Below are 21,854 nucleotides of genomic sequence, written 5' to 3' on the forward strand. Positions count from 1 at the left end.
GGAAGTCTGTGAGATGCCAGGTCAGGGGAGGCTGTCAGCATGCAAAGAGCACCAGAACTTCTACTGGGAGACGAGGGGCCTGGCAGGTCTCTGTGGATTGGTGCTAATGCTCTAGTGAAAGACCTTGGCCACAGATATATATATTTGTATTCCCAGGCATACCTAGTTGTACTTGCAAAGGAAGTCAACTCTTCTAACGATTCATTTGGGAACATATCCTCTTAGGTGTATTTGTCCAGAACCTGTGGGTTTGGTTTGGTAGAGAGACTGACAGGTCTGCTAGACCAAAGCTTGATCCACTAAGCTTTTAATACTCCCAAATCTATACTTACTTCAACCTCGAATATACAATGTTTGCACTCGTCACACCACACATACAAGCACCCATATGCTATTTCTGTTTGTTGTCTTACTAAATTTAATTTACATGTCTAAAATCAGTCTCATCCCACTTACCTCCAAGTAATTTCCATTATTTACATCCTTTTTGGTATAAATATTATCATTATTTTTCAAATCACTTGGCCTTATTTACCTGCAACGAGTCATCATTTTTCCCCTTATTTCTCATCTGCCCTTCATCTTTTCTGCCATAGCTTGGTTTTAGGTAATGTTAGACTGCAGAGATCTTCATATTGTCTATTTTCTTCTTCTTTTTTTTTTTTAATATATCTTTATTGATTTCAGAGAGAGGTAGAGAGAGAGATAGAAACATCAATGACGAGCGAGCCATCGATCGAGCCCGCAACCCGGGCATGTGCCCTCAGAGGGAATCGAACCCTGATTGCCTGGATCCTAGGTCGATGCTCAACCACTGAGCCACGCCCGGCCGGGCGCCTATTTTCTTTTAAAAAAATATATCTTTATTGATTTCAGAGGGAGGAAGGGAGAGGGAGAGAGTTGAAGCACCAATGATGAGAGAGTTGTCACTGATCAGCTGCCTCTTGCACACCCCTGACTGGGGATTAAGTCTGCAACCCGGGCATGTGCCCTGAGCGGGAATCGAACGTCGATCTCCTGGACCCTAGGTCGATGCTCAACCGCTGAGCCATGCCAGGCGGTGCATATTGCCTATTTTCTCTGATCTCTCTTATCCATTACGCACAATACTAGCATGATCTGCATATTGCCATTCAGTTATGTCTTATATTTATGTCAAATACCTCTTGGCTAGAATTTTGTATTTTATACAAATATATCTGAATTGATTTGTATATTTCATACAAATATATCTGTGTTGCTCACTACTGTGAGCAAATTTAATTAATCAGAGTTTCGTAGAGGAGATGGGTAGAATCCTTAGTACCTATTTAACCCTAGAGAAATTACTTTACCTGTCTGTGCCTTCATTTCTTTATGTATAAAGTGGGGACAGTACTACCTACCTCATAGCATGGTTATAAGCATTGAAAGAGTTAATATTTTTATAACATTTAGAACAGTGCCAGACACAATGGTAAGCCCCAAAATACCTAGAATCTTCGTAGGAGTTAATAGGGAAATAATCTTATCTAGAAAAAAAAATATGGTTGGAAAATCACAAGATGAGGCCTTGAATGCTATGATAAGGAGTGCCTGGCTGTGTTTAGCTAGGTTTGTGAGTAGAAGACATTGAATGAACGTTGTATCCAGATGAATGTAATAGTAGGAAGCCTGATGATCTTCTTGACCAGAAACCTGAGCTTAAATCTATTGAAAGAATGTTTCAAAGCCTTCATTTATTTACTGTTGTTTTAGATTCAAAACATTGGTTTTCATGGGCACTGCAGTCTAATGCAATATCAATTAATTAGGTCCCAAGTAAAACAGCTGCCACCAGAGGTTTACATTACCATAGCTTGCATTTGAGAAAGTCAAGATTTTCAAAATATGGTTAGTTTCAAAGTACATTTTTGATAAACCAGCTTGAATACTGCATTGTGGATAACAAGGTTAAATAAAGGTTCTAATAAGACAAGTAGTGACAATTTAAATAAATCAGATGTTTTTGTCGAAGATTACTCTGTGATTTTCTCCAATTATTCATGACATTTCACCCATTCATATTGTGATCTGCTTTAATAGTGGAAGAAAAAAAAAAACCCTTGTCTCCTTGTTTATTCTTTGTTCTCAAGGAGATAAGCTGTTTATAAAGACGTTATTTGTTATTTAAATCACTTTTACTGAAGTTGTTTATTTCCTTGTTTCAGTTTCTAAAAATATTGCAACAATTGTAATGCTTCTTAGAGATGTCTATTCAATTCAGAGTGATTTGTACTGAAATTCTTTGCTAAATGGGCACAGGTGCTGATGTGTATAAAATGCTAGAGTGAGTTAAAACTAATCAATGCTTTAAAAAAAGATAACAGGGATATACTTGTCAACTTTTGAAATACGTGATTAAAAACATTTTTGACCTTAAGTCTCAGTTATTTTTAAGGGTCTACCTTTATACCTGCCAATTAATAAGTATTTAATAGTAATGATAATAATAATTAGGTAACACCAAAACTATAAGCAGAAAAATTGCATAATTTAAACCCAGAAATCTATTTCTTGGAAACTGCCCTTTAATCACTTTGCAGACTTTCAAGATCATAATTATTACATAAAGGTAATTACATTAAAAGATAATTTACCTTGTAGTAAAGTATCAAATTAAAGCTGAAAAACAGTGCTTGTAAACAGAATTACATTTTTAAGAAAATTGTTGAACAGCAAAACAGGAAATTATATCTACTGCTTCTCTCTTTGCCATGCATAAAATTATCTCCAGAATAAATTTTGGTAATTTGATACTATAAAGCTACATAGTAGTATAGCATACAGCTCTATATTACATGTCTTGCATATCAATCTATAAATCTAAACCATGCTTATCCTAGGTAATCAACAGAATTGATATGTGAAATAAAGCCAAGAGGATTTGATATTTTAAGGGATAGTTGATTATTTCCAAGAACTACAGCTTCAAAATCCAGCTGAGTTGATTTGAACTGAAAAAATGAAGCCTGGTACCATAAATTGTAGTATATATTCCTGCTGAGTAAGCCCTGGATACTGCAAACTCAGATCTGTGGATGCACATCTCTCCCTTTGAAGTTGATGAGAATTTCTTGGCCTAAGTGAGATACATGCTGAGAAAATTGGGCCCTTACAATTGGTGTGTATAGACATTAGAGGTCTCAGCACTGTTATCATCTGGTCCCTTAGTTTTCTCCAGTGTTGGTTTTGGCAGAAGACATTCAACTTTGTAATAAATCCTTCTTGAATTAGATATGCCCCATGACTAAAAGGTATTCAGGTTTTATCATCTAGACAGTCTAGATTGAGAACTGCTCTGTTACTAGTAAACTTGGGTAAATAAAACTCATCGTGATTTAAAACTTATTCAAGTAATTCTATTACTTGAATAATTCCATTTGAAAACAAACAAAACACATTACAACACCCAGCTTAGTCCTCTGAGGTCTAGGCCAAATCATGACTAATTCTGAGTGTAGTCACCTGTTGCAACTACTAATACCTATAAACAAATGAGTTCATATAGTTTTATCATTCCACCTTTGAGCTTTGAAGATTGGCTGCATTTTAGGCCAACTTTAATTCCTCAGAATAAGCAGTCTACACACCTGAAAAATATTCAGTCTCTTTGATTGCCTAGATGCACTGCATCAAATCCAATCAACTAACCAGCAAAACTAGACTGGTTATGACCATCACTCAGTGGTAGTCAAAATTCTATGTGGCATGGGTTATTTTTTGTCTAGATATACATCTGATTTAAGGGCCATTTAAACAACTATCTTATTGAATAGACAAGCTTTCAGTCCCTATTACTGTTCAGTTAACTTCAAGAAGAGATGGTAGCTGTCTCACATTCAGTCTTAATATGTAAAATGGCTGGGTTAAAATCAGAAGATTTTTAAGGTCCCTTGAGGACCTACAAATAATTTTTTGGGTTCCAGTTCAAGATGGTGATGTAGGAAGACCCTGAACTCACCTCCTCCCATGGGCACACTTAATCTATAGCTACATATAGAATGATTTGCTCTAAAAATGATTTTTCTTACTAAGTCTGAATATCCATCTACATGAAGTTTATTTTTCTTTTGTAATGATGAATACTAGATTCATGTGCAGTATTAAACCTGGAACATTCTTGGTGGTGCTCCAGAAGTATTAAAATTCAATTACTAGACTCTGTAATTATTTTTATTAAAGTGATTATTTTTTTAATTAAAAAATATGAGAACACAGGAAATAAAAAAGAGATGAAATGGGATCCGTTTTTCAGTTTTCACAAAATAATATATATGGAGGTTTATGAAAACAAATGAGATGCTTGGTAAATTACCTGTGACATATTTTCTGGGTCTAAATCATTGAGTGATATGAGATAGTAAGGTAGGTGGGAGCCAGATCTTGATTTTTTTAAAGGTCCATAATAAAGAAATTGTACTTCATTCTGTAGACGGTGGGGAGGCATTACAAGTTTAGAATCTGTGATGGGATGTGGTCAGATAGGTCACATTTTTAAAAACAGCTCTGACAGCAGGATGAAGTTAAGGAGAAAGAGAGCCAGTTAGGAGATGACTGCATTAGCCTAGGAAAGACCGGAGGGGAAAATCCAATGATAGTAGATGGATTTAAGCCCTATTAAGGTGATAAATTCAATCATATATGGTGAAGGACTGGATCTGAGTGAAGAGGAAAATAAATTAATTGAAGATGGCTTCCAGTTTATAAATTTGCATGTGGAGTTGGAGGAGGTTAGAGTTAGTTGGGGGTTGCTGCTATTTTTAAAAGAAAGATGGCAGAATGGTCATGTGGAGAATTATATGAGAAAAGCCTCCCCTCCCCACTTCAATATTTTGGGTAAGAAACATTTAAGGAGGAAATATGTAGGTAAATACATACATATTATCATTGGGTTCAATTTTTTTTTTTATTTTTATAAAAGGATATCCTGATAAAGGATATTCAAAACTGGAAAACAAAAGGAACCAGTTATTTTTAATCTGTTGTAGACAATAAGTAGAAAGAAACTAAATAAAGATTTGAGCTTTGTACTTGACTTCAAATATTGTCTTTGGCCAGTCTCTAGTTACAAGTTAGAGAATGTTTCAGTAAAGGAAAAAAATGGTAACTTTTATTGGAAAGTTAGCAAATATATAGCTCTTACTTATTAGAAGGAATAGACTGCTTCCAACACATCTATCTATATTTTATATACATTTATATTACTGCAGTAGGTACATCTTGCTTAGAAGTTATATTTTTCACAGTTAATAAGGTACTTAGGCATATTTTTTTAGCTTGAAGAACTTAAGTAATTTAAATTATATTTTTGGTTAGGGGCTTTAACACAAATGTTGGAATTGGAAGCTAGATATTTGACTCTTCATTCCTCATGTGCCTTCAAATGAACCACAGTTCCTATAACTGTAAATGTTTCTTTGTTAAATTAGAAGAATCTTCAATTATGAGGAACCATGTGTAATGTAAATATATGAATAAATAAATAAGTGGAAAACAAGGGCTCTTTGGTTATGTTCCAATTACTTCTGTGATATTGAGTATGATGGTGTTTTTTTGTTCATCTTTAAAATGGGCGTAAAATATGAGCAGTATCACTGATGTCATGAAGCAGGTATTCTGCTTTTTGCAGAAAGACTACAGCAATAATAAATTTTGTATTTTTACTAAGATTACTCATTCAGTCATCTAACAAGTATTTATTAAGTGTCTTTGAACCTAGTCATTATTCCAGGCCCTGGGGATACAGCAGTGAACACAACAGACATAAATCCCTGCCCACATGAAGCTTAAAGTTCAGAAAGAGCAATAAGAACAGATATGCTAATAAACTGATAAAGTGTCTATTATGCCAGTTGATGGTAAGTGTTGCGGAGAAAACAGGACTGGAAAGGAAGAAAAGGAGTGCTGGGCATGACCGTAATGTTTATAGGTAGTTTGAGAAGGCCTTAACTGAGCGGCATGAGGAAGTGAACCAAGTAGATTCTTGGAGGGAAGCAGAAAGGGATTATGTTAGTGACAAAATCAGAACACAAATACATCTTCTCACTCCTATTTTCTGTTGACCACTCTCTTTCCCACTTCCTTTATAATTTATTTGTCTTTCTCTGGATATTCTCAGTCTGGTTTTGTTTTTGTGATTAGATGCCAGAACTTGGCACTTCAGGGAGATTTTTAAATAAGGACAAGATAATGCTTTCTGATTTTCTGATGTAAAAATTTTCTTTTAAGGTTATTTTTTGCTTCTTTATTTGTCTTGTAATTGCAGGAATGGCAGTAGCACATAATTGATGTTTAATAAAATAGTTTACAACGCCTACTTAATTAGTGTTCCAGTCACAATGAATTCTTTTGAATACAACACATGTAACCTAAGTTATTTCCCTGTAAGTTACCTTATATCTGTACACAGTAAAATTGATTTGCCACATTTCTGTCCACTTACATAGCCATGTTAAAATTTCCTTTAGATCTTCCTGCCAGTTTGACATTAAGCTATCCATGAATACTTATTTCACTTCCATAATTATGAAGCTGTTGGAATCTCTGATAAAAGGTAATTTTATTGAACAAGGCAAGCAATTGTTTTCCCAGAGCAAACAAAATGAAATGTACCTAGAAAGTTCTTTTGAGTGGGATAGATATGTAAGTCAAGAAAGAAACAGTGATTTTTCAAAAAGTGTTTCACAAAGTATCACACCAAAAATTAGTAACTGAAAATGAAATAAAATAAATTCATCATAGCATGGAGGAACAGTTTGTCATATCAGACAATGGAATTAAAGATAAAAATCAACTAGTAAATGTAAATTAACTTATTTTGAAAGACACAATCAAAATAATTTTTCCATAAAGGATTTGACAGAGTTAGTAGAGAAGTCTTCAAATTATTATACCATGCGATGCTTTGCTTTTCCTGTTTCTTTGGAATCACTCTTCTATTGTGGACCAACTATCTAACTCTTTAGAACTCCTTCTAGTGCAGCCTTTTCACTTAGTTTCCACACAACTGAAACGCGGCTCTCTCCAGACTCCCTCGCCTGCCTGCCCGAGCTCACCCGCTCTACTCCCTGTTCTTGGAAGGTGTTCGTCTCCTGTCAAAAGCAGGCCTTCCAGCAGGCTGGCTGGAGTGGGGTGTGACCCACGGTTCAGGGAGTGTGGGGAGGGCAGCCTATAGATGTTTCTCTCTGTAAGCACATCCTCTGGTGAGGAAGGAAAAAAACAAGAAGAAGCTTCTAGAAGGCCTTACAGATTTTCCCAAGTGCTCTTTCATTTATTTCACAGCACTTGGTAGAATCTTTTGTCTGTCTCTTCATCCCTCCTGCTGGACTGCCAGCCTCTTCTGGACAATTTGTATTCCCAATACACTTACCATAGTGCCCCAAAACATTTTTGTTAAGTAAAATTAGGGCAGGTCACTTAGAAATTCCTCTTTAGATACACGAATCCATGGCCACTCCCCCCACTCACTGTCCCTGTCAGACCATTGGCTTTCCCCTGTCACTTGTGAATTCTTTCAAAACACTTGAGCATATGCCATTTTGAAAATGACTGATGCTATTCTAATACAGAAAATAAAAGTGGTAGGAACACCCTTCAGTTACTCTACCAAAGACGAGCTGGGTGCTGGAAGCAAAAAAACAAACTTTTTTAAAAAAATTGGGGCTACCATTTAGGGAGGTGTGTCTAGGTAACAATAGCTCATTAAAATATGAGGGCGCATTGAGTCTCCTACATTTTATTTAAGCTTCGGAATCTCGCTCAGGTACGCTAACTGAAAAAGGTTCAGGGGTGGTTACACATCACACTCCAGCTCCAGTTCCTCGAAACTGTTTTGGGCTCCTCTGCGACCAGCGCCGGGCGCAGAATTGCCCCTCCCACCACGCCCAGACCTGCCCGCCCCGCCCCTCCCTCCGCGCCGCGCCGCCGCATTGCATGCTGGGAGCCGTAGTCCCGGCCGGCAGCGACCTAGGGACAGAAGGGCACGGGAGGGCAGCCCGCCCCCTCGCTAGGAGAGGTTGCGTTCCTGGGCTGCTCCCTTCGGTTCTCTCGGGCGGAGCCTTCTGTGAGCACAGTTGGATTTGTCTGTGCCACCGTCTGTCTTCTGGGTTTCAATAAAGTTTTCCTCTTCCTCCCCTTGTACGGAGCGCAAGATGGCGGCCTCCTGGTCGCCCTTGGTTACCCTGCGGTTAGTGCGGAGCCGTTTGAGAGGGAGATGTGGTGGGTGTGGAGCCTGGGCAGCTGCTCTCACCCCTCCGGCCACCGCCCCTGGGAACCTCCTTTGGAAAGGTCAGTGACTGTGCCAAGAGTAGGCCGAGTCGGCTGTCTATGACCCGGGTCAGTCACCCTCCCTCCTGGTTTCACGGTTTTGGAGCCCTCGAGAGGAGTTAGCTTCAGCCTCTCTTGCCCTTGCGTTACTACTGCCAGTCTGTGAAGGAGCCTTGAGCACTAAGGAAGCTGGTCCTGAGCGTCATTTTGAGGGTCAGAGGTCGACCCAGAATGTGTTCCCTCCTGGCTGTTAGCTAAGACCTGGTGGGCCCAGGAGGGGAATGCTAGCGAGGGGGAGGGGGTGGGGCGGGGGGAGGGGCACGGGCCCTTGGCCCCCAGCCTTCCCAAGCTGTCCCGGCTGGTGGGCAGGCACTGGATTTAAAAGCCACGCCTGGGACCCCTAGGGGACCTCTGGCTCTTGGGATTCTGGGAACACAAGTCCACAAGCATTCGCAGATTGAGGGATAAATTACTGGATTCTTTTCAAGTCACTGGAGGCTTGGGGTATATTTTGTCACCGGGCTTGCATCATTCATTCAAATGTTACGTGTTCAAGAATGAATGCGCATGTTTCCAGTAACCAAGCCCACAGCAGTGCTAATTTTACTGCCATATTCCTGCATTCCCACTAAACAGCGGCTACTCAGAGGCAAGGACCAGGCGTCATTGTTTCCTCATCACTTAGCACAGTGTTTGGTGGGCAGATGTGTTTTTTGAATGAGTGAATGAATGAATGAATAAATGACGTTATTTTTGTCTTTTCCATACACATTCTTATGCTTTTTCTCATCTCCAAGCACCCTCTCTTATATATCTTAATTGATTCTCACTGGCTAATTTAGTTAAAACTCTTATCTGTCTTTGACTATTATGGTCAATAGAGTTGAAATGAATACTAGAACTATGGTCAAGTCACCTTAGGTTTTCCTGCAAAGTTTAGCATAATTCACTTTATAATGGAATATTTTGGTAGCATGAGATTTGGATGATAATATAAACTTTATTTTTAATTTTTTGGAATAGGCAATAAAAGCAAATTATATAAAATTCAAAAGGTACAGGAAGGAATACAGTAAATGCAAGACTCTTCCACTTCTGCTAGCCACTTAGTTTTCTCCCCAGAGACAACCTCTAATAGTGGTTGCTTATGTATTCTTCCAGAGTCATTCTGTCTGTGTACAAACATATTTGTATGTATATAAATATCTGTATTAAAAAAATAGAAGTGCACCCTGGCCCGTGTGGCTCAGTTGGTTTAGCACTGTCCCATTCACCAAAAGACTGCTGGTTAGATTCCCAGTCAGGGCACACTCCCTGGCTTCTGGCTTGATCCCCAGTAGGGGGCATGCAGGAGGCAGTCGATGGACGTGCTATTTCTCTCTCACATCGATGTTTCTCTCTCCCTCTTCCTTCCCCTCTCTCTAAAATCAATAAAAACATTTTTTAAAAAGAAGTGAATCATACTGTATACACTGTTCTGTTCCTTTTATTTTTTACTTAGTATATCTTGGAGATCATTCCATATCAATAACTATAGAACTGTCTCATGTTTTAAAGGATTAAAATAGAATTCCATTCTCTGTATGTACCATAATTTATGAAAAGTAAGATTTAAGGAATCATCATAATGACATTTAAGATTTACCAAGTGCTTATTCTGTGTCATGCAATAAACTGAGTGTTTTCTACATACATTATCTCATCTAATTTTTATTATCCTCATTTTGGGAATGATGAATCCAAGGTTGCAAAAGTTATATGGCTAATTAAATGGCAGAACTTGTGAGTTCAAGTAAATGCTATACAGTAAAGTCTATACTTGGACTTACATTTGACCCTAAAGGCTATGCCATTAACTTGTACTCATATTACCTCCTATACTCAGCATTTAGTTGTGTGTGGAGATTTTATGAAAATGTACTTATGGAGATGTTCTCTTCCCCTTTTTAAATAATTAAGTTGCAATGTTAGTATTTAGAGTCTCATTTACAAATATTTCTATGCCTTTTAAAATTATTTTGGTTATTTACTGTTTATATTTTATCTACATTTTTTCATCTTTTCAAGTCTACTATTGACTACAGTGCAAGGTGAGGGAAGCATTGGCTTAATGTTAAAACAAGGACATAGATAAAGAAAAAGAAAGAGGGGAAAGGAAGAGCATGCTCTCTCTCTCTCTTTTTTTTTTTGGCATTGTCTTAGCTTTGTTTTTATGCCTCATCTAAGCTTTAATATCAGCCCTGGCTCCAAGACATGTTGGAAACTGGAACTATAAAAACTTTAATGGTCCTAAAATGCTGTTCATCCAAATCACTTATCTGATTGCCTAACTTTAAACATCATAGGAAATGTGGCATTATGAATTCTATTTTGGGATATGTGTATTTCCATTACTAGGATTATTAAAAATTTGAAAGTGAAATTATTAATTATGTAATTTAAGTATATATGTTCAATTTTTATTTCACTGTCTGTTTTCTTTTAGATCTAAGTGTATCTCCATTTAATGTAACAGTTATTCAACCTCCAGATAGTTAAGGAGAAGCATTTTATTAGAAATCAAAGTGGCTATGGTGTGGGTGTTAAATGCGTCAAAATTGCTAATTCAATTGAATCCTGGTATTAAGTGTGTGTGTGTGAAAGTGAATGAAATTTAGTTTCAGCCCTTGAATAGCTCATGGTCTTGGAAGGCAGATGAAATTACAATAGCTAACATTTATTGAGCCCTTTCTTTGTTCCAGGCAGTGTGCTAGCAGTTTCTTTCTCTCATAATTTAATCTTCATAAAAACTCGATATATAAAATTATCTCTATTTTATAAATGAATAAACAGGTATGGCTACCCAACTGGGATTTGAACCCAGGCAATTTTTTTTCTCCAGAACCACGAACTTAACCACTGTGTTCTACTAGCTCCTTACCATAACAATGGACATTAATAACACCATGATCTAGGCCCACGTGAAGTATTGTAGGACTATAGAGGAGAAAGCAGCTCTACTTGGAGCTGGGAGGGTTTTTAAAGCAAAAGTGTAGAAGTGAGCTTTATATAGCTCTTATTGGTTTATGGTCCATCAGTGAGAGCAGTTAGAGATGAAGCTCAGAAGGTGAGCTGGGATTTGGTTAGAACAGTCCTGTATACTGTGTGAAGATTTCTAAGCTCAGTGGGATGCTGTTGGAGGTTTCTTAAGAATTGAAGTGATCAGATCTGTTTTAGCATGATTATTCTTGTGGCAGCCTGAAAAACAGATGGGGAATGCCTGGGTGAAGGAATATTGGGAGCTGGGTGATTGTTTACAAGGAAGTTGTAGTAGTACAGAGGAGAGTCATTTAGGGCCTGAATTACTGCCGTGGTGAAGATGGAGATCAGGGCAGCAAGGGAGGAAATTCAGAGACACTGCTTTGGTAGAATTGACAGGCTTTGGGGGAGAAAAGGAAAGACAGGAGTTAAGATCAATTTAGGTTTCCTAGTTTGGGTAATTTAATGGCATTGCCATCTATCCATCAAGAGAGAAAAAACAAACAAAAAGGCCAGCCCAGCTGGTGTGGTTCAGTGGTTGAGCATTGACCCATGAACCAAGAGGTTGCTCGTTCGATTCCCCATCAGGGCACATCCCCAGGTTGCGGGTTTAATCCTCAGTGGGGAGCATGCAGGAGGCAGCCGGTCGATGTTTCGCTTTCATTGATGTTCCTGTCTCTCTATCCCTCTCTCTTCTCTAAATCAATAAAAAACATAAAAAAAAAAAAAAAAATCCTCAAAAAAAAAGAAAAGTAAGGCCAGAGGCATTTTAGGGGGAGATCCCATTTGGAATTTGTTAAGTTTGAGGTGTTTATGATGATTGAAGGTAAGTAAGTCTAATTAGTTGTAGGAAATGTGGATATCTTAGACTAAAAAAGGAAATTTGAGGTGTTGAGAGCCATGAAAATAGAAGAACTAGCCTGGGAATATTTGTAGAGTAAAAAGGAGAAAAGACTAAGGATGAGTCCTTGAGGAAAACTGACATTTTAAGAGCAGAAGGATGTGACCTTGTCGAAGAGCATTTAGGTCATAGGAAAACTGGAGAGAATCCAAGGAGGAAAATGTTTCTAGGTTTTCCAAAACTAAAAATTAGCACATCTGAAATTCTATTTTATTTAAGCTAGTCTTAGAATTTAAGTTTATATCATGTAGGCAAGATAATATGAGAGTCACATCTTGTGATTTGCTATGATTATAGCGTCCTATATCTCAGTTTGTGTTTTTAGGTGTCTCTCTAAATGATGATTCATATTCACCTTTAGCTCCACAATCTCTTCTTTAATGCATGTGCATAGGAGGTCTCAATTAGGCATTAAATGAGTAGAACTAAACCCGCCTCAGCTATGTAGATTGGTATAATTTATTCACAGTATAGATTAGTGGCTTAGAAAATGGGCTTTGGATGTTTATTACCCAATTAGATGAAGACCCCTATGTGAAACTTCATGTTTCTTGGATCTCTATTGACATTTATTATATTAGAAAAGACTGTTCATGCCTAACTTCATGAGACTAACTTCATGATAATGGTTTATTTCAATTAATTTTGTTTTAAAACATAGCACAGCTTATTATATAAGCATAGCTACTGCTCTAGATGTAGTTCTGGGGTGGAGGGTGGGGCAGATGAAATAGGGTGGGTCTAGGAGTACAGTGATAGAGAGGAACTTTAAAGGTCCAGAAATGGATTACTAATCTACTATTGATTATCACTGCTTCATACCTCAAGAGCTTCATTCTCTTTAAGTAAATGGTGAATGTTTCAATGGAGTATAACTATTTTGGATTTGTCTTTTCACAAAAAGCCCCACAGAAATAATGGATGTCAAGGGTCTAGAAACTGGTAGTTCAGCGTTTGGGTCTGGTGCAGTAAGATGCTCTATGAATTCTCTGACAAAAGGTCATCTAGCCTCAGCTTGAATATATCTAACACTAGGTTAGATATATAACACTTTCCTAGGTTAGTCATATTTCCTGTGACCTGTGACTGAGATTTGTTCCAATTTCTCTCTTTAGAGCCTTTTGAATATGTCTGTTCCTGCTGTGTGTTGTCTTTATTGAGGTCCCATTTCTACCTACACCTGCCCTACTGGAGGTACCTGATACTTTAATCTCCAGGATCTTTTTTTTTATAACCTCTTTCATTGTCCTGATTGTTCCTTCTTATTTCTTCCCTCCATCCATTTTATCCTAGAAGTTACTTTTTCGATGCACTATCTATCCATATTTTTGACCAGGCACTGTAGTTCTCAACAATTTTTAGTTCCTTCATAGCTTCATCATGCAGTTTATATCTTAAATGTAACTCCTGTAAGATTCCATTTTAAAATTCTCATTTATATATATGTGGGAGGGTATAAAATTTAAAATAGATGAACATAACAAATAGATGCTATTTTTCTTTATCTTTTGAAGGAAAATAGATCCCATAGATCTCATTATTAAACAATGTATAAACAGGGCGAATGTTAAGGAGTTGCTCAGTATGCTAGGCCATGCCTGTAATTACTTCAGAACAGCTTTGTTCAGATATTTAGGCAGCATTTTACTGATTTGTTATTATGAAATTTAAAGTATTATTTTTTCCTTTTGTAAAGTTATACATATTGTCACTTTTAAGATCAATTAGCTCCTAAAGGGAAAAAAATGATAACCAGCAAGCATTTAGTTTTAATTTTCATAATTTTTCTATTTAAATCAAAATCAGCTTTTTAAAGCTCCTAAATTAGCCTTTTATAAATAACATAAATCATCTTGTGATGCATTCCTTGATGAAGGCTTATGTTGTTTTTTTTAAAGAAATGGTTTTATTAAGGTTTGATTTTCTTCTGTTCTGCACTTTGTTTTCTTGTCACTGAATCAAACATAAGACTTTAATGTCACTGGTAAGTCTGACTTTTTGGGTCATTGATGACTATTGCAGTTTTCAAAAAAGCAACTGAATATTTTTGGATATGATGAGAACATAATAGAGCATAAATGGGCTGCCTATTACCGTAGCATGGGCTTTGGTCATTGTAGGGGAACATTTCTGGTTAGTGGCCACTGTTTACAGTTTGTTAAAATCAACACATGTTCAAGCAACTCATAAATAATTGTGAACACTGTATTTGAAAGGATGTTTAATCAATATGCATTAAAAATCTAATTACAGTAATGAAGTTTACAGCTGAAATTTTAATCCTGCCCTTTAGAAATATTAGATGTGTTTTTCCTGATTGTGCATTTTTCTGACAGTGGTTGGGGAAGCATTTTACACTGGAAATCTCAGTTTCTTATATAGTTTTGATTTCATTTAACTGAGCACGCTCTTTTTGGCAACAGTCCTCTTTCTTTTTGTGAAGAAGTGAAGCTCCTTTTATTCCATAACTGTTACTTTGAAGAATTTTGATTGGTTTTATTTTAGGGCTGGTGAATATATGGGATACCAGATGAATAATAAAATGTGACCTAAAAAGACTAGATTGTGATATTGGTTTCATTCCATAGTACTGGATCAATCATTTAATTTGGTATTTCCATTTTCTCATCTGTAGAATGGGGTTACTTATCCTAACTACCTTTCTTACATGTCATTTATGAGGCTAAAGCAGATTATTATATGAGAAAGTCCTTTGAAAACTATAAGAAATGCTATATAAATGTGGGGCTATGCTAGGAGTAATTGAAATACTAATTCTGAAATGCTAGAGTGGTGGATTCTAGTCAGTGTATAGAAATAGAATGAACTCAACTCTATATAGAATTACTAAAACCATTTTAACTGGGTGCAGTTTTGATTTTTCTAAGACTATGCAAAGGACCTCTGTAGATAACCAGAGTTATGTTCTCCTGGACATAACTACCTTTTCTCTGGATATTCTGAGCATTTAGAGGTTCTCAGAAAATACAAATTACTGTTTTCTTCATGACGTTTCAAAGAAAGCTGTTGAAATTTGATTTATAATATGCAGGTAAGCCACTAAGGTAAAATATCTTCATTTAGTAAGATACTGTTTATGAATACTGTTTTCAGAGGAACTCAAGTAATTGTGAATTATTTGCTGTGCAGCAAGATATAAAGATAACATAGAATCATAGAATGTTAGAGCTGAAGAGGACCTGTGGGTCATGTAGTCAAATGTCAGACGGGCATGTAGTTTCTGCTGTAATAGTTTTTTTGTGTTTTTTTTTGAGGCATCCTTTTCATTTTTGGATAGCCCTAGTTGTTAGAAAATTCTTCAGATAGGCTGAAATTCGAGCTTTTCTATAACTTCTCCCCAATTTATCTTGACTCTTTCCTCAAGTATAATAATATATGTAACTCTAGTCCTGATTGCACTATGACAGCTCTTTACACATATCAAAACTGATGCTATCTCATTCATTTATTTACTCATTTATAAAATTATTGGGTGCCTTCTTGTCCCAATTCTGTTTGGCAATTGTTAAGACATCAGAGATACATTTCTCCCATTCATTCATTCATTCATTCATTCATTCATTCATTCATTCATTCACCAAGTATTTCTTGATGCCTTCTATATGCTGGACACATGTGCTGAGATGTTGTTATTATTTTCGGTGTTAGCTGTCCGTGTCTTACCAGTCAAATCTCACGATGTGATTTGTAGGTCCTTGAACTACCTCCCTTCTTGAAATTACAATGTGTTTTCTGAATGTCACTCTGAAAATGTGGCCCCCATATCTCAATATATTTCTTTAGATATGTCTGGTTAGAGCAGTATTGTACGTTACCTTTTCTGTGTCCTGTTGCATTAACTTTTGGTGGCCAAGTCATATTCATGTCTCACCCTAAGACTCCTAGGGCTTTTAAGGCAAATCTTTCCAGTTTGTATTTGACTAGTTATTTTTCTATTTAAAAAATAAATTATTTTAAATTATAATATACTCTATGTGCATAGTAGAAAATACAGAAAAGACAACTTCTGTTAACTTTATTTTCATTTTAAAAGCCTACTTATTAAAGTATACTCACAGGTAGAGAACAGACTTACAGGTGTCAGAGGGGAAGGGGGTTGCGGGACTGGATGAAAAAGGTGAAGGGATTAAGAAAAAACAACTCTTAGACGCAGAAAACAGCAGGTGATTACCAGAGGGAAAGGGGGTTGGTAGGAGGTAGAGGAGGGTATAGAGGGGATAAATGGTGATGAAAGGAGATTTGACTTGGGGTGGAAAACACACAATACAGTATACAGATGATGGATTATAGAATTGTACACCTGAAATCTACATAATTTTATTAACCAATGTCACCCCAGTAAATTTAATAAAAAAGATTTATTTAGAAAAGTACACAAATGATAAGTGTAAAGCCCACTGAATTTTCTTAAAGAGAATAGATCAGTATAAATACTACCTAAATCAAGAAATGGAGCCTTTGTGTTGCTTAGAGGATCCCATTGTGCATCCTCCCAATCACTGGCTTTTTACTTTCAATGGTAGTCAACATCCTGATATGTATTACTATTGATTTATTCATTCATCTGTTGATGGACACAGGTTGTTTCTCTATTTTAGCTATCGTAAATAATGCTGCAATGAACATGGTGGGTGCAGATATCATTTTGAGATAGTAATTTTGTTTCCACTCGGATAAATACCCAGAAGTGGAATTGTTAGATTCTATTTGTTAATTAACTGTAGGAGTTCTTTGTCTCTATGTTCTGGATATGAGTCCTTTGTCAGATATATAGATTGTAAATATTTTCTCCAAGTCTGTGGCTTGCATTTTAATTTTTCTTGTGGAGTCTTTTAATGAGCAGAAGTTCTTCATTTTAATATAGTCCACTTAGTCTTTTTTTGTGTGTGAGTTCTATTTAAGAAATCCTTCTTTACCTTAAGGTCATGAAGTTACTCTTATATTATCTTTTAGAAGCTTTTCTTTCTTTCTTTCTTTCTTTCTTTCTTTCTTTCTTTCTTTCTTTCTTTCTTTCTTTCTTTCTTTCTTTATTTATTTATTTATTTATTTATTTATTTATTTATTTATTTATTTAATATATCTTTATTGATTTCAGAGAGAGGAAGGGAGAATGAGAGGGAGAGAGAGAGAAACGTCAATGATGAGAGAGCCATCACTGATCGGCTGCCTCCTGCACGTCCCTGATTGGGGATTGAGCCCACAGCCTGGGCATGTGCCCTGACCAGGAATCGAACCGCTATCTCTTGGATTCTGGGTCGATGCTCAACCGCTGAGCCATGCTCAGCCGGGCAAACTTTTCATATTTAGATCTATGATCCATCTGGAATTAATTTCATATATGATGCTAGGTTGGGGTCAAGATATATTTTTTCCATGTGGATATCAATTGACCCAGGAACATTTTTTGAATAGAGATTTTTTTTCCATGTGTGCCACCTTTGACAAAAATCAAGTGACCACATATCTGTGGGCTTCTGTATTGTTTCACAGGTTCTATTCTTGTACCAGTACCACACTGTCCTAATTTTTTAGCCTTATAAGTCTTAATATCTTGCCATATAAGTTCTTCAGCTTCACTCTTTTCAAGATTGAGTAGACTTGGGCTGTCTGACCAATAGCCACTAGCCACATGTGTACACTGAGTATTTGAAATTTGACTACTGTCACTGGGGAACTAAAACTTTAATTCTTTCAATTTTAATTGACTTAAATATAAATTTAAAAAGGATGCTTGGTTTAGCTATTGGACTTTATTTTTTAGAGCAATTTTAGGTTTATAGCAAAATTGAGCAGAAGGTACAGAGATTTCCCATATACCCCCTGCTCCCTCATTATCAATGTAAGTATTCTTGGAATGACTTGGGAATGTGAATCTGCTTTCTCAACTGTAGATTTTATGAAGTCTAAATATAGGTTAAGTATTTCTGATAAAGATTCAACATCCAAATTGAGATATGTTCTAAGTGTAAAAATACATGTAGAATTTCAAAGACTTAGTATGAAAAAAATAATGTAAAATATCTTATTAAAATTTTAAAAATTTTGTGCGGGAGATCGAGGTTCGATTCCCTGTCAGGGCATATGCCCAGGTTTCAGGCTCAATCCCTAGCAGAGGGTGTGCAGGAGGTAGCCGATCAATGACTCTCATCCTTGATATTTCTCTCTCTTCAGTGACTCTCTCTCTCTCTCCCTTCCACTCTCTGAAATCAATACAAACATATTTTTAAGAAATTTAAAAATTTTGATTATAGTTCTTGATGTCAAGAATTGTGAACAATCTGAAATTTTACCATTTGCAAGATAAACATATTAATCTGTCTGAGTTTCTTGGATGTTGGCAGAAGATATGAAACTCCTTGATCAGAGACAAAGAACTTTATTACCCATGGCCCAGCAGGTAACGTGAGCATTATGTTTGCCTCAGTTCCCCTTGCCCCTCAAGCCTTATGGAGGCAATGCAGAGGTTGGCGCTGGTGGATGCCTGCAGCCACAGTTGTGTCACAGTTGAACCCTGAGCTTGAGAAACTTCATCTTTTATAAGGGGGCTGCAAGCAAATATCAGCTTTTGACCTCATGGAAACATCATTATACTGAACAGCAACAAACATTAAGAAATGATCTGCACAAAATTGTTTAGCTATCACTACTATATAATCTTATAACATTTTTCTTAACTCCAAAAGATACCCAGTGCTCATTAGCAGTCGTTACCCATTCCCCTCCTCCTTTCTGCCCCCACTGCCCCCACTGCCCACAGCCCTTGGTAACCACTAATTTACTTCTGTTTCTGTGGATTTGACTATTCTTGCCTTTTCATAGAAATGGAATCATACAATACATGGTCTCTTGTGTTGGCTTCTTTCACTTACCATGTTTTTGAGGTTTATCCAAGTCGTAGTATTTATCTGTACTTCATTCCTATTATGGCTGAATAATATTCTATTGTATAGATGGATGTACCATATTTTCTTTATTCACTTGTCAGTTGGTAGACATTTGATTTGTTTCTACTTTTTGCCTAATATGAATAATGCTGCTATGAACATTTGTGTACAAGTTTTCATATGGACATATATTTTTATTTCTCTTGGCTATATACCTAGGAATAGAATTGTTGGGTCATATGGTAACCCTATGTTTAACTTCTTGAGGAACTGTCATTGTTTTCCAAAGCATCTGTACTCTTTTACATTTCTGTAAACAGTATATGAGGGTTTCAGTTTCTCCACATCTTCTCCAACACTGTCTTTTTGATCACCACCCTCTTGTGTGAAGTGCTACCATATTGTGGCTTTTATTTCCCTAATGACTAATGATTTTGAACATTTTTACATGTGCTGTTGACCATTCAGATATCTTCTTTGGAGGAATGTCTATTTTAATCCTTTGCCCATTTAAAAAATTGGGTTGTCATTTTATTGTTGAGTTGTAAGAGTTCTTTATATATTTTGGAGCCTGATCATATGTGTGATTTGCAAATGTTTTCTCCCATTCTGTGGATTGTATTTTCACTTTCTTTGATGATGTCCTTTGATGCATAAAAGTTTTAATTTTGATAAAGTCCAGTTTATTTATTTTTTATTTGGTTGCTTTTGCTTTTGGTGTCATATCTAAGAAATCATTGTCTAATCTAAGGTTATAAAGATGTACAATTATGTTTTCTTCTATGCATTTTATATAGTTTTAACTCTTACATTTAGATTTTTGATCCATTGCTACTAAGATTTAATTGGGATTCATTAAGTCTGCATTTTACAGTTGATTGGGATGTCTGGAAGGATTGGAGTTTAATGGACATCTCCTTGCCTGAATTAGTCTGTTATATCAAGGTTTTACTGTAAATAGGTTTTCATTTGATTCTTTTCAGTATGATTACATTTTTGAAACTAAATAAACCTTAGTTAAGTTTCACGTCGGTAGTTTCATTCAATTTTTATAGTATGTGAACATCTTGAATTATGATTATGATCCAGCATTGGTTTGCCTCCCAACTTTGTGTCATCTTCATATTTGAGGGCCAGGCCACTCTGTCTTCATTTAGTACCAAATATATTAATATTTTGTTCTCAAAGCTCAAAGAGGTGTACATAAAACTAGTTTGTCAAAAATTTTAAAAGCCACCTATATGAAATATAAGAGCTTTTAGTTTTATATGGAAAGGAATTTCTTCCCTCTTAACACTTCAACTGTGGGATTTCAATAGAAAAAGCTGTTGCTGCTGGCGGGTTTTGGAAGTCAGAGGCAGGTTGATCCTGGGGTGCAGGCAGGGCAGAGTTCTAGGAGGGCCTGAGGACCATGGAGACGTAGGAGGAGTGGGTTGTTGGCTGCTCTGGGAGGCTTGAGTACTTCAAATTAGAGGGCCTGAGAGAGGTTTGTGTTTTGACTTTCTGTTGCCTGGCTGTGACAAATGGGAGCACAGCCTTCACTTGTGTATAGTATTATGGTGGTTTTAATGAGGGGGGTTTGGAGTCACTCATCTTGAGATCCTGATCTTGGCCATTCACTTAAGTTTCCTAATCTTTTAAAGGTATTTTAGTTTTCTCCTTTGTAAGGAATAATAACATCTACCTTAGATTTTTTTATGAGAAGTAAGATAATATATAAAAAGTGCTGTTTGTGCGCTGGGTACATAGTAGGCATATCTTCAATTCTTTCCTTTAATCATAGGATATTTTTGAACTGAGAAATCATTACAGAATCTTTTTGAATTGAATCCCACTTTATTGACAAGTTGAAAAGTTTCTTTATTTTAAACCACATCTTTACTGATTTTGAGTATGAAGTTTGAGATGGGTTCTCAAGAAGTTTTAACTTCCAGTATTAAAACAAGTATCTTAAAGATGAGTAACGTTGCTTAAAGGGAAAATGCTTACTTTCTGTTGAAGCGGTCTGGTTCACCATTTTGCTTAAGTCTCTAAATATCTCTAAGATATTTTTAACTATCTACCTATGTGTAGAATTAGAAACCCATTCCAATTTAAAGCACCTAAGAACACAAAGGTCACATATCCCCTGTGTTATTATCACTCTGGCTCTATGGAAACAGTGTCAGTACAATTAAGCTTTATGACATATATATTAGGGTTCTCCAGAGAAACAGAACCAATAGGATGCATGTACATTTAGGAAGAGATTTATTATAGGGAATTGGTTCACACAATTTCAGAGGCTGACAGGTCCCAAGATCTGCAGTCGGTGAACTGGAGACTCAGACCCAGGAGAGTCAATGGTTAACTAGGGGAGCCGATAGTGTAGTTCCAGTCTGAAGACTGGGAGGCTCAGGAACCAGGAAGAAAAGGTGTTTCAGTTTGAGTCTAAAGGCAGGAGAAAATTGATGTCCCAGCTTAAAGGCAGCCAGGCAGGAGGAGTTCCTTCTTTTTCGCAGGAGGGTCAGCCATTTACTCTGTTTAGGCCTTCAGCTGATTGAAGACACACCCACGTTAGAGAGAGTAATCTGCTTTACTGCATCTACGCAGGAACACCCTCAGAGACACATCCAGAATAATGTATGACCAAATGTCTGGGCATCCCATGGCCCAGTCAAGTTGACACAAAAAATTAACCATCACAACATGTATCAAGACTGTAATTCTCTATGTGGCAACAACATTTCCCCTCACATTCTTAA

At 36.6% G+C, this 21,854-nt stretch overlaps 1 protein-coding gene across 1 annotated transcript in view; it reads left to right on the forward strand.

Moving 5' to 3' along the window:
* Window positions 1–8,056: 8,056 nt before the first annotated feature.
* The window catches only part of AFG1L (AFG1 like ATPase), a 132,532-nt gene continuing 118,734 nt past the window's right edge, over window positions 8,057–21,854 (forward strand). Inside the window, exon 1 of the mRNA XM_016217519.2 lies at window positions 8,057–8,307. Coding sequence (XP_016073005.1) covers window positions 8,172–8,307 — 136 coding nt within the window. The 5' untranslated portion in view covers window positions 8,057–8,171. The remainder of the gene's footprint in view (window positions 8,308–21,854) is intronic.

This window comes from Miniopterus natalensis, chromosome 5, assembly GCF_054644295.1.
Source record: "Miniopterus natalensis isolate mMinNat1 chromosome 5, mMinNat1.hap1, whole genome shotgun sequence".
In the NCBI taxonomy this organism is placed as follows: Eukaryota; Metazoa; Chordata; class Mammalia; order Chiroptera; family Miniopteridae; genus Miniopterus; species Miniopterus natalensis.